Source organism: Oncorhynchus mykiss, unplaced genomic scaffold (genome assembly GCF_013265735.2).
Source record: "Oncorhynchus mykiss isolate Arlee unplaced genomic scaffold, USDA_OmykA_1.1 un_scaffold_223, whole genome shotgun sequence".
Lineage (NCBI taxonomy): Eukaryota > Metazoa > Chordata > Actinopteri > Salmoniformes > Salmonidae > Oncorhynchus > Oncorhynchus mykiss.
In genome coordinates, this window is record NW_023493692.1 from 67,197 (window position 1) to 81,875 (window position 14,679).

At 39.6% G+C, this 14,679-nt stretch overlaps 1 protein-coding gene across 1 annotated transcript; it reads right to left on the minus strand.

The window, feature by feature from the left end:
• Positions 1–5,018: 5,018 nt before the first annotated feature.
• LOC110513078 (zinc finger protein 391-like) lies at positions 5,019–13,096 on the minus strand. The gene is made up of 2 exons (XM_036973160.1): positions 12,370–13,096; positions 5,019–6,357 (listed from the first exon to the last, which is right to left on the minus strand). Exons 1-2 carry the CDS (start codon positions 12,857–12,859, stop codon positions 5,591–5,593), a joined length of 1,257 nt encoding a protein of 418 aa, XP_036829055.1. The 5' UTR covers positions 12,860–13,096; the 3' UTR covers positions 5,019–5,590.
• Between the last annotated feature and the right edge of the window lie 1,583 nt (positions 13,097–14,679).

A 14,679-nucleotide genomic window follows, 5' to 3' on the forward strand; every position in this document is an offset into this window, starting at 1 on the left:
ACACTCAAACCGGTGAGCGAGGCACTTACTGCCATATCCCATTCAAAGGCACTTAAATATTTTGTCTTGCCCATTCACCCTCTGAATGGCACACATATGCAATGCCTCAATTGCCTCTACAATGCCTCAATTGCCTCTACAATGTCTCAATTGCCTCTACAATGCCTCAATTGCCTCTACAATGCCTCAATTGCCACTACAATGCCTCAATTGCCTCTACAATGCCTCAATTGCCTCAAGACTTAAAAATCCTTCTTTAACCTGTCTCCCCCCTAACAAGTGACATCAATAGCTTTCAACTGGATTCACCAGTCAGTCTATGTCATGGAAAGAGCAGGTGTTCCTAATGTTTTGTACATGAGCATTATAACATGATTATAACCCAAAAATAAATGTGGAATAGCATGTACATTACTGTTCAAAAGTTTGGGGTCACTTAGAAAATGTCCTTGTTTTCCATGAAAACATACATGAAATGAGTTGCAAAATGAATAGGAGATATAGTCAAGCCATGGACAAGTTTATAAATAAAGATTTTTAATTTAAATAATAATTGTGTCCTTCAAACTTAGCTTTTGTCAAAAAAAATCCTCAATTTGCAGCAATTACAGCCTTACAGACCTTTGGCATTCTAGTTGTCAACTTGTTGAGGTAATCTGAAGAGTTTTCACCCCATGTGTCACGACTTCGGCCGAAGTCGGTCCCTCTCCTTGTTCGGCGGTGGACGGCCTTTTAGCCGATCCACTTTTCATTTTCCATTTGTTTTGTCTTTGTCTTACACACCTGGTTTCACCCAATTACCTGTTTATTATTTAACCCTCTGTTCCCCATGTTTGGTTGTGAGTGATTGTTTGTTGTATTGTGGTCCGTATTGTGGGCTTGGATTTATCTTGTATTTTGATGATTTTCAGTAAAGTTACTTTTATTCACTCATCTCTGCTGTCCTGTGCCTGACTCCTCTGCACCAGCTACACACAGACCCTTACACCATGCTTCCTGAAGCACCTCCCACAAGTTGGATTGGCTTGATGGGCACTTCTTACGTAGCATACAATCAAGCTGCTCCCACAGCAGCTCATTAGAGTTGAGATCTGGTGACTGTGCTGGACACTCCATTATAGACAGAAAAACAGCTGAATGCTTCTTCCCTAAAAAGTTATTTCATAGTTTGGAGCTGTGCTTTGGGTCATTGACCTGCAGTAGGAGGAAATTGGCTCCAATTAAGCGTTACAAGCTGGAGTGATAGCCTTCCTTCTTCAAGATCCCTTTTACCCTGTACAAATCTCCCACTTTACCACCAGCAAAAGCACCACCAGACCATCACATTGTCTCCACCATGATTGACAGATGGCGTCAAGCAGCACTCAGGCATCTTTTAATTTTTTCTGTGTCTCACAAATGTTCTTCTTTGTGATCCGAACACCTCAAACTTAGATTTGTCTGTCCATAACACTTTTTTCCAATCTTCCTCTGTCCAGTGTCTGTGTTCTTTTGCCCATCTTAATCTTTTCTTTTATTGGCCAGTCTGAGAAATGTTTTTTTCTTTGCAATTCTGCGTAGAAGGCCAGCATCCCAGAGTCGCCTCTTCACTGTTGACGTTGAGACTGGTGTTTTGCGGGTGCTATTTAATGAAGCTGCCAGTTGAGGACTTTTGAGGCATGTGTTTCTCAAACTAGACACTAATGTACTTGTCCTCTTACTCAGTTGTGCACCGGGGCCTCCCACTCCTCTTTCTATTCTGGTTAGAGACAGTTTCCACTGCTCTTTGAAGGGAGTAGTACACAACGTTGTATGAGATCCTCAGTTTCTTGGCAATTTCTTGAATGGAATAGTCTTAATTTCTCAGAACAAGAATAGACTGATGAGTTTCTTTGTTTCTGGCCATTTCGAGCCTGTAATCGAACCCACAAATGCTGATGCTCTAGATACTGGTCTAAAGAAGGCCAGTTTTATGGCTTCTTTAATCAGAACAACAGTTTTCAGCTGTGCTAACATAAATGCAAAAGGGTTTTCTAATGATCAATTAGCATGTTAAAATGATTAATTTGGATTAGCTGATACAACGTGCCATTGGAACACAGGAGTGATGGTTGCTGATAATGGGCCTCTGTACGCCTATGTAGATATTCCATTCAAAAAGCAGCCGTTTCCAGCTACAATAGGCATTTACAACGTTAACGAAACTGTATTTCTATCTGATGTTATTTTAATGGACAAAAAAATGGCTTTTCTTTCAAAAACAGGGAAATTGTGACCCCAAACTTTTGAACAGTAGTGTATATAGAAATAAGTGTTTGTTTCTAGAATGGAGGTTTGAAGAAGACAGCTGCATATTAGCCAATACATATAGCATAGCCTACACATATAGCATAGCCTACACATATAGCATAGAATACACATATAGCATAGCCTACACATATAGCATAGCCTGAACATACAGCATAGCCTACACATATAGCATAGCATACACATATAGCGTAGCCTACACATATAGCATAGCCTACACATATACATATCCTACACATATGGCATATCCTACACATATAGCATAGCCTACAGATATAGCATATCCTCTACACATATAGCATAGCCTACACATATAGCATAGCCTACACAATAGCATAGCCTACACAGGTCTGCTACCTTGATGTTGCGGCAGATGGCACAGTGCCCCCGGCGAGGTCTACTACCTTGATGTTGCGGCAGATGGCACGCATCCCGGCTGGATGCATCAACATGGGTGGTGTGTGATGGCAGCAACACCACTTCCACCATGTTCTCCCGGCTGGACCCTCCATGCAGTACTGGGGAGGCGGCGGGGGAAGATGATAAATGGGGGGATACTCTCACCCACTGCACTCACGCAAGCATGCAGGGTGATGTGCTCCCTGGTGGTGTTCTGTACAATATGTTCAAATCAAGCTTTATTTATACAGCACATTTCAGACATGGATGCAACGCAATGCGCTTCACGGGAAAAAACAAACAAATAAAAACTACACTAAATATTTACACCACAACAAACATTAGGAACAACAATAAAAACTGAAAGACTATGAGCATTCTAAGGAAATTACATTGATTAAAATAGCAAGAATAGGATGTAACATCCAACCCAAAATATAAGCTAGTTTTACTACATTGTTAGTAAACAAAAAAAATGTCAGTTGGTTACATAAATAATTATGATTACTAAATGTTACACGATTACACCAAAAACAACAACAATAAATCACTGATATCGATTAGGGGGGAAATCAGGTTGTATGTGCTGTTAAAACTAACACAACTATAAAAATAAAAAAAACATGGAAATGGGAGATATATTTTACCTCACTGGTTAGAGGACAACCTGCAGAAGACAATCAGCTACATTTTTGAGTGGTGCATTTAAATTTAGGGGTCGCTAAAACGAAGAGAAACGCAACACATTTTTTGTCATCACTCATTTCGATATCATGTTGAAATCAATAGAACAGGAGACAAACGTTTAGGGTTCTACATTGTGACATCATTAAAACACTCCTACTACAATGTTAAAACATTCTACATTGTGACATTAAATTAATCCTACTACAATGTTAAAACATTCTACATTGTGACATCATTAAATTAATCCTACTACAATGTTAAAACATTCTACATTGTGACATCAAACCTGTCTACGATACTGGTTCCCAATTGGGAATCAACCCTCCCACGTGCAGCTGGAACGGTGGCGCATGGAACGCAAAAATATTCTTAAAAATATTTAACCTCCACACATTAACAAGTCCAATAGCTCAAATGAAAGATAAACATCTTGTTCATTTAGCCAGCAAGTCAGATTTCTAAAATGTTTTACGGCGAAAACATAGCACATATATATGTAAAACCACCACCAGACACAGCTCATTTCAATAGCCAAAACATGCAATCAACAAACGCAGGATTAAAAAATAAATCGCTCACTAACCTTTTGAAAATCTTCATCAGATGACAGTAATATGACATATTACACAGTACATATTTTTTTTTTTCAATAATATGCCATTTATATCCATAAATGTCCATTTACAGTGAGTTCACCTTCAGAAATTACTCAAAAACGCCCGCAGGAAATCTATGTAGCGCGGCAAGATAACGTAAAATAGACATCATAAACTTTGACTAAATATACATGTTCTACATATAGTTAGAAAGATACACTGCTTCTTTATGCAACCGCTGTGTTAGATTTATTTTTAACGTTACAGAAATCGCACACTATTCAATATGCTGAGACAGCGCTCAGTTCCAAGCTACATTTCCACGTAATGTTGGAGTCAACAGAAACACAGATTTAAGCATAAATATTCCCTTACCTTCGATGGTCTTCGTTCAGAATGTTCTGGAAGGCTTCATACTTACCCAATACATCGTTTGGTTTCAAGTCTTGCGTCTTTGTATTAGCTACTGCTAATAACATCAGCTGAAATGCACCCAAAACGTCCTCTGGTCCGGATAAGTTGCGCATCAAAACTTCAAAATTACACATTATATGTCGACTAAACAGGTCAAACTAAGTGCAGAAGCAAGCTTTATGATGTTTTAGACGTGCAAAACAAACTTCAATTCAATCGCCCATCGTCTGCCCTTCTCTTCAGTGCTGGAAACAAAGGAATGACTGTGACCAATTCGCGCCCATACGCACAGCCTATTCTCTCGTGGCACGCACTAATTTCACTCCCATAGGGTCAATTCTCGCGCGATTTGAACGGTTTGAAGCTCTAATGAAAGAGGACATCTAGCGGAAGAGATAGAAAGTGTCCCCAGAATCATAGCTGGTTGGGAGGGGTGGGGGCATGACGTCAAAGTTGCTCCAACTTTCATGGCCACAGAAACTAGTTTGGAAGAATGCCTGCCCTGTGAGTTCTGCTATACTTACAGACATAATTCCAACGGTTTTAGAATCTTTAGAGTGTTTTCTATCCAATAATAATTTTTATTTGCATATATTAACAATTTTTGAAAGATTTTTTTTCCAGTTTACTAGGGGTACCCAATCTCTCCAAAGGGGGCGTATGTCTGCCATATCCTCAACAGGTTTAAAATACTCCTACTACAATGTTAAAACATTCTACATTATGACATCATTAAATTAATCCTACTAAAATGTTAAAACATTCTACATTATGACATCATTAAAATACTCCTACTACAATGTTAAAACATTCTACATTGTGACATCATCGTATTGATGTCATGAAACAACTCCTTCACATATGCATTTTCCTCTGATGTTTAATCAGAGATACTTTACCAGCGTCTCTCTTCCCACATCGATCACAGCTACGAGGTGTCTCTCCTGTGTTCTCTGGTGTGATATCAGGATGTTTGGCCGAGTAAAACTCTTCCCACATTGATTACAGCTACGAGGTGTCTCTCCTGTGTTCTCTGGTGTGATATCAGGATGTTTGGCTGAGTAAAACTCTTCCCACATTGATTACAGCTACAAGGGTTCTCTCGTGTGTCCGCTGGTGAACAGTCCGATGGCTAGATGTAACACATCTCTTCCCACATTGATCACAGCTGTACGATATGCCTCCTGTGTGTGTTCTCTGGTGTATAGTCAGACTGCTAGATGTAACACATCTCTTCCCACATTGATCACAGCTATAAAAGATGTCTCTCCTGTGTGTGTTCTCTGATGTACCTTCAGCAAGCTTGAGTGATTAAAACTCTTCCTACATTGATTACAGCTATAAAGTTTCTCCCCAGTGTGAATTGTCCGGTGTAACTGTAATGTATATAATTTTGAAAAGGTCTTCCCGCAGTCAGAGCAACTAAAAGATTTCTCCCCTGTGTGTGTTGTCTGGTGTGTTTTCAGGCCGCTTCGAACATTAAAACTTTTCCCACATTGCTCACAGCTATAAGGTTTCTCTCCTGTGTGTGTTCTCTGGTGTATAGTCAGACGGCTAGATGTAACAAATCTCTTCTCACATTGATCACAGCTATAAGGTTTCTCTCCAGTGTGTGTTCTCTGGTGTACCTTCAGGCAGCTTGAGTGAGTAAATCTCTTCCCACATTGATCACAGCTATAAGGTTTCTCTCCTGTATGGATTCTCTCATGTCTTTTTAGGTCTGCTGAAGAGGTGAATTTCTTCCCACAGTCAGAGCAGTGAGCTGTATCGCCTGTGTGAATTCTCTGGTGTACTTTTAGTGAATCTAATCTTGAGTAACTCTTCCCGCAGTCAGAGCAGTGGTGAGATTTCTTCCCTGTGGGTTTCCGTTGGTGTTTCTTGAGATGTTCTGATGTGGAGAGACTCTTCTCTGCCTCGTCAGCTTCATGATGTTGTTGAGGCTCCCCAGAGGATCCACAATAGTCAGGTCTCTCTCCTGCGTGAACAACAAAGTCAGACAGATGGTTAAAGGCCCACAACAGCAGAAATCCACTGTATCTTTAAGCTAAAAGGTGATGCCCAGGATGTTGTACAACAATTTACATCTATAATGAATATTTAAACGCTTTGATAAACTTAATTGACAATTATCTTAATATGACAGTCAGTGATCAACAAAAGTCATATTTTGTGTTATTTTTTTCACTTTAGTAGTAAATCGGAAAAAAAACCCTCTAGGCTAGAATATAGTCCCCTTTCTGTGCCAAAATGGCCGCACGAGGGCGATGCACACTCAACTTGATTGCAGAAACTCCTCCCTGCTAATACAGAACCCGCTAGTTATGGATATAGTATATCTGCATGGAGCTAAAATGGTGAGCGAAGATTTTAGTTTTTCCACAATGTATTCTGTATATTACCACACATTTTCTGAGCAATATTGGGAGTGCTACTCAAGGAAAGTCACATTAAACTCTGTCGCTATTCACTAATTCACCCTCATGGGGGGGGAAACTCAGGGGAGTCCTCATAGGCTGACAGCAAAAATATCCTCCATTTCCAGGTTGCTTATGAGTGCATTTCACACTAATTTACCTTGGATTATAATTGTAAGGCTCGTTTGAATCTCCTGCTTAATATAATGTCTGTGTCATCGTCGCAAATCAGCTGCTTTCTACTTAAAAAACACTTCAACTTCAATCAGTAAAATGCTCTTTGGTTAGCTTTGCTAGCAGCATGTCAATGAGCATTAGCATGCAAGCTAACAACTGCTGCATTCAAAATAGGTATTTTGCAACTATCAAAACCAAATATCTTAGCGGCTCAAGAAATCATCAACTCCAAAAAGTAATAACCTGGTAAATCTAGACTGTTGAATGGTCCCAGATGGTGAACAGTTTATTTAGTAATAACCTGGTAAATCTAGACTGTTGAATGGTCCCAGATGGTGAACAGTTTATTTAGTAATAACCTGGTATATCTAGACTGTTGAATGGTCCCAGATGGTGAACAGTTTATTTAGTAATAACCTGGTAAATCTAGACTGTTGAATGGTCCCAGATGGTGAACAGTTTATTTAGTAATAACCTGGTATATCTAGACTGTTGAATGGTCCCAGATGGTGAACAGTTTATTTAGTAATAACCTGGTAAATCTAGACTGTTGAATGGTCCCAGATGGTGAACAGTTTATTTAGTAATAACCTGGTAAATCTAGACTGTTGAATGGTCCCAGATGGAGAACAGTTTATTTAGTAATAACCTGGTAAATCTAGACTGTTGAATGGTCCCAGATGGTGAACAGTTTATTTAGTAATAACCTGGTAAATCTAGACTGTTGAATGGTCCCAGATGGTGAACAGTTTATTTAGTAATAACCTGGTATATCTAGACTGTTGAATGGTCCCAGATGGTGAACAGTTTATTTAGTAATAACCTGGTAAATCTAGACTGTTGAATGGTCCCAGATGGTGAACAGTTTATTTAGTAATAACCTGGTAAATCTAGACTGTTGAATGGTCCCAGATGGAGAACAGTTTATTTAGTAATAACCTGGTAAATCTAGACTGTTGAATGGTCCCAGATGGTGAACAGTTTATTTAGTAATAACCTGGTAAATCTAGGCTGTTGAATGGTCCCAGATGGTGAACAGTTTATTTAGAAGTAATAACCTGGTAAATCTAGACTGTTGAATGGTCCCAGATGGTGAACAGTTTATTTAGTAATAACCTGGTAAATCTAGACTGTTGAATGGTCCCAGATGGTGAACAGTTTATTTAGAAGTAATAACCTGGTAAATCTAGACTGTTGAATGGTCCCAGATGGTGAACAGTTTATTTAGAAGTAATAACCTGGTAAATCTAGACTGTTGAATGGTCCCAGATGGTGAACAGTTTATTTAGTAATAACCTGGTAAATCTAAACTGTTGAATGGTCCCAGATGGTGAACAGTTTATTTAGTAATAACCTGGTAAATCTAGACTGTTGAATGGTCCCAGATGGTGAACAGTTTATTTAGTAATAACCTGGTAAATCTAGACTGTTGAATGGTCCCAGAACCTGAACAGTTTATTTAGTAATAACCTGGTAAATCTAGACTGCTGAATGGTCCCAGATGGTGAACAGTTTATTTAGAAGTAATAACCTGGTAAATCTAGACTGTTGAATGGTCCCAGATGGTGAACAGTTTATTTAGTAATAACCTGGTAAATCTAGACTGTTGAATGGTCCCAGATGGTGAACAGTTTATTTAGTAATAACCTGGTAAATCTAGGCTGTTGAATGGTCCCAGATGGTGAACAGTTTATTTAGTAATAACCTGGTAAATCTAGACTGTTGAATGGTCCCAGATGGTGAACAGTTTATTTAGTAATAACCTGGTAAATCTAGACTGTTGAATGGTCCCAGATGGTGAACAGTTTATTTAGTAATAACCTGGTAAATCTAGACTGTTGAATGGTCCCAGATGGTGAACAGTTTATTTAGTAATAACCTGGTAAATCTAGACTGCTGAATGGTCCCAGATGGTGAACAGTTTATTTAGTAATAACCTGGTAAATCTAGACTGTTGAATGGTCCCAGATGGTGAACAGTTTATTTAGTAATAACCTGGTAAATCTAGACTGTTGAATGGTCCCAGATGGTGAACAGTTTATTTAGTAATAACCTGGTAAATCTAGACTGTTGAATGGTCCCAGATGGTGAACAGTTTATTTAGTAATAACCTGGTAAATCTAGACTGTTGAATGGTCCCAGATGGTGAACAGTTTATTTAGTAATAACCTGGTAAATCTAGACTGTTGAATGGTCCCAGATGGTGAACAGTTTATTTAGTAATAACCTGGTAAATCTAGACTGTTGAATGGTCCCAGATGGTGAACAGCAGTTTATTTAGAAGTAATAACACTGAGTGTACAAAACATTATGAACACCTGCTCTTTCCATGACAGACTAACCAGGTGAATCCAGGTTAAAGATATGATCCTTATCGATGTCACTTGTTAAATCCACTCCAATCCGTGTAGATGGGGGGGGGGGAGACAGATTAAAACCCCTTAGAGTTCTCGTCTACACACCCACTTAAATGTAATTAGTATAACACAACATTCCCCATAAGAATCTGTCTGTCTAAGCTACAGATATCTGTATCTGGGCCGTGTCTCAATCCCACTGCATCCGCCGGATATCAGCTTTCCTCATCAGCGGTGAAAGGTGTCAGAGCTACAGATATCAGCCTTCCTCATCAGCGGTGAAAGGTGTCAGAGCTACAGATATCAGCCTTCCTCATCAGCGGTGAAAGGTGTCAGAGCTACAGATATCAGCCTTCCTCATCAGCGGTGAAAGGTGTCAGAGCTACAGATATCAGCCTTCCTCATCAGCGGTGAAAGGTGACAGAGCTACAGATATCAGCCTTCCTCAGAGCTACAGATATCAGCCTTCCTCATCAGCGGTGAAAGGTGTCAGAGCTACAGATATCAGCCTTCCTCAGAGCTACAGATATCAGCCTTCCTTATCAGCGGTGAAAGGTGACAGAGCTACAGATATCAGCCTTCCTCATCAGCGGTGAAAGGTGTCAGAGCTACAGATATCAGCCTTCCTCATCAGCGGTGAAAGGTGTCAGAGCTACAGATATCAGCCTTCCTCATCAGCGGTGAAAGGTGACAGAGCTACAGATATCAGCCTTCCTCATCAGCGGTGAAAGGTGACAGAGCTACAGATATCAGCCTTCCTCATCAGCGGTGAAAGAAGTACAGATATCAGCCTTCCTTATCAGCGGTGAAAGGTGTCAGAGCTACAGATATCAGCCTTCCTCATCAGCGGTGAAAGGTGTCAGAGCTACAGCCGTGTTGTAAAAATCAGTCTTCTCATGAAAAAAAAAAAAAAAAGTTTGTAGCGTCCAAACAGTTTGGGCTCCAACACTAATATGACCTCTCTGTTGAAAGGAGGAGGAGTCTCTGGTGACTACAACACTAAAAGGAGGAGGAGTCTCTGGTGACTACAACACTAAAAGGAGGAGGAGTCTCTGGTGACTACAACACTAATATGATCCCTCTGTGGAAAGGAGGAGGAGTCTCTGGTGACTACAACACTAATATGACCCCTCTGTTGAAAGGAGGAGGAGTCTGGTGACTACAACACTAATATGACCCCTCTGTTGAAAGGAGGAGGAGTCTCTCATCAACACCTACATTGTTTTGCTCTAGGAGGCCCAGAAGCCAGACAAGACTGGTCTGAAGGTAGTTTGGTATCAGTCTAATAAATAAATGGAAGTCTACAGTATTTAGAAGTTGTTTGGTGCCTAAAAAACAGGTATGTAAAATAAAATAGTTTAGTTTTCAGTTTTTTGGTTATTCATTGTTAAGCCTACAACATGTTTAAACTTTCAGTCTGGTAGACATTAGTGATATGTTACAGCACACTGGCTGGTTCGTGTGTGGAACTGGGAAGAGGGGTGTGTCTGTGGCAATCCACTGACGTTTGGCGTGCAGCACGTTGGCAGTGCTTGCTGGGACTTGTAGTGCAGCGCATCGCGGGCCGTATGGAAGCTGAGCCAAACTGAATTGACAACCCAAATAACTGTGTAGGTTGGATAGAAATGTGTCACGGGTCGGATTGGGCCTTGTGTTTGACACGCGCTCTAGATAGTCTGTTTCCCCAGTCATCTGTAATAATAATTCACAGACAGTGATGATGTCATCTGTGATAATAATTCACAGGCAGTGATGATGTCATCTGTGATAATAATTCACATTCAGTGATGATGTCATCTGTGATAATAATTCAGACAGTGATGATGTCATCTGTGATAATAATTCAGACAGTGATGATGTCATCTGCGATAATAATTCACAGGCAGTGATGATGTCATCTGTGATAATAATTCACAGGCAGTGAAGATGTCATCTGTGATAATAATTCACAGTCAGTGATGATGTCATCTGTGATAATAATTCACAGGCAGTGATGATGTCATCTGTGATAATACACAGACAGTGATGATGTCATCTGTGATAATACACAGACAGTGATAATATCATCTGTGATAATACACAGACAGTGATGATGTCATCTGTGATAATACACAGGCAGTGATGATGTAATCTGTGATAATACACAGGCAGTGATGATGTCATCTGTGATAATACACAGGCAGTGATTATGTCATCTGTGATAATAATGTTTCAACTGTATTTCCCCCATCAGAAACCAAAACATAGGCTCTTATAACTCCACTGTTGGTAAATTAACACTGTGTAGCCTCAATCTGGTTAAAACTATCATTTTGACCTTATGGACGGCCAGTCCTTATATTCATAGTGTAGTCAACTCAGGGGGAGGCCTTGAGCAGGATTCCAATCTGAGTCCAGCAACTGTCAAGCCAACACCTTATAACTGTTATGCCAAGATGTCTGAACTTCTTGATGAGGTCACTAGGTTTTGGGTTAAGGTTGCTACAATAGCTTTCTCTATGAATTTGAGAGTGGTTAAATTTCTCCATCCCTAAGCCGTTTACCAAACCAAGTCTCTGAGCAGCCATTTTGTTGCTTTTTAAAACCTAGGTCGTTCCTTTAAAAAAAGCCACACTTCAATCAACTAATCTGCAGTTCAACCAATAACAAAGCTGTAATTCCACCACTGTTTTGGTAATAAGATGATGGATGGGGCTTGAGAAATGTAACTACTCTCAAATTCATAGACAGACCTATGGATGCAAGGACTGACCATCCATGATATCAACATGATAGTTTTAACCATGTTGAGGCTATACAGTGTTGGTTTACATTGTTTCTTAACATTGGAGTAAAAAAAGCTTATTTGGGGTTCTGATGGGGTACAACAGTTGAACTAAGCTCACGAGGCATGTGATATATTCTTCAAGAATCAATGGCTATAAATAAATAATTTAAAAGTAACAATATGGATGTAGCAACGGCAGATTTCCCCTTTAACACCAAACATCAGTTCAACAACTGCAGAGTTTGCGCCTCTGATTTTAAGACAGTACTTACTAGTGGTAATCACGGCCCGGTTTCTCAAAAGATTCTCACGGCTAACTTCATCATCAATACTGGATGCCTTAAGATGGCTTTGGGGAACCGGGCCCAGATATCCAGTTTCCTCCTCTTCCTCCTTGTTCGATGTGACAGTCATCTCCTCCTCCTCCAATTTCACTCCAAAAACGGCACCTTCCTCTTCTTTTACTGTAACATCGTCTTCTTCTTTCACTCTGAACGCGTCTTCCTCCTCTTCTTTTACAGTAACACCCTCTTCTTCTTTTACAGTAACATCCTCTTCTTTCACTGAAACGTCTTTCTCTTCTTCCTTCACTGTAACAGCCTCATCATCTACTCGTTTTTGTATTTTAACAACCTTCTCTTCCTTCTCCTCTTTAACGAGAGCTTCTTCCTCCGTCCAGCAGACCTCCTCTTCTGTAGCTGGAGGGGAAGCTTCTTCCTCCGTCCAGTCTTTAGCAAGACGAGAGTAGTTTAGTGAACTCATGGTCGAGGATGTTAGCTAGGCTAATGCTAACTTAGCCAGCCCGCTAGTTGACTAATAACAACGTAAAAATTTAAAATGAATGGGATAACGGACTAGACGACAGAAGTAGGTTTAAAACACAGTGGCTATATGAAAGCGTCTAAAGAGCTTTTATTGGTTCGTCTAATTTGTCTAGCGAGCTACCGAGGTGTCTGACTGACTGTTGCTGCTGTTGAAAGAATCGTTCCGTCCACTAGATTATACGTCACATCAGCAGCATCGCCTTAAAGTCTCAGACCGCCATCTGCTGACTGGAGTGGGTAACGCAGTTGAGATAAACGTATATTTTATTTTCAGACAAGTTAACGGTTAGGAAGCATTCGTTTTTACCCACCAATATAACAACAGTGTGTGTAAAATGCAATATTTCGCAACGTCATATTGATTTACTCTGTACTATCAAGTTTGTATGCTTCATGTTGGTTTGCAATTATAATATTGAGAAAGTTCCTGCTTTATATCGGCAACTTTTCTTGTTATGGACCTTAATTTATAAGCATAATTTTTCTCCACACGGATATTACATATGGAATCGGGACATATTGTATAAAAATACTTCTTTGTTTTTAGAATGTTACCTACGATTAACCCTGTCGACTCATCAGTAGGAAAGATTTGTTTTTAGAATATTACCTACGATTAACCCTGTCGACTCATCAGTAGGAAAGATTTGTTTTTAGAATATTACCTACGATTAACCCTGTTGACTCATCAGTAGGAAAGATTTGTTTTTAGAATGTTACCTACGATTAACCCTGTCGACTCATCAGTAGGAAAGATTTGTTTTTAGAATATTACCTACGATTAACCCTGTTGACTCATCAGTAGGAAAGATTTGTTTTTAGAATATTACCTACGATTAACCCTGTTGACTCATCAGTAGGAAAGATTTGTTTTTAGAATATTACCTACGATTAACCCTGTTGACTCATCAGTAGGAAAGATTTGTTTTTATTTCAGTCCATCAACAACAGTAGAGCTATACGAGCCTTCTTTCAACAGGATGTTGTGTCTATACCTTGTCATGCCTTATTAGAATGGGTTTCATTGATCACATCTGTTGGGAAAAAGTTTGGATGTTGCTACACACATAACTACTTATTAACAAAATTAAGGAAGTTTCTTTTAAAATTATTCATAAATATTATCCTGCCAACCACTATATGAAGAAGTTTAAGGAAAACATCAACTCCAAATGGCTCCTTTTGTAATGACCACCCAGAAACAGTGTTGCATCTTTTTTGGCATTGTATGCATGTAAGAAACCTGTGGTAAGACATCAGTAGGTTTATAATTGAACACATTTATGAAGATGTTACACTATTATGGAGAGATGTACTGCTTGAATTCTTTACTTACGATATAAATAAGTAAAAACTATTTTATTTTGGCCAGATTTCATTATAAAAAAAGCTGTTAGAATGATAACTGTGTGTATGCCCCTTAATCCTTCGGTAATGTGATATGATAGCTCTATCCCCGCCCCCAGCCCCGCCCCTATCCCCGCCCCCAGCCCAAATACCCTTTGTATATTCTTTATTCAAGCTGGCTAATGTCCGCCACACCCCAGGCTCTTCACAGACTGTGTGGCCAAATATTTTTTATAACTAACCCAATGATAGGCTCTGTTCTATTGTTTCCAATGGAAGCAAATTAATCATAGTGGGCAGAACGAGCGAGGAAGTGGGCAGAGCCAAGCAGGAGCAAGAGAGTTCCTATAGGTGCGTTCTAGAATTTATTTGCATATTTTTGTTTGGTAACGCCTACTGTGTGAAATGAGC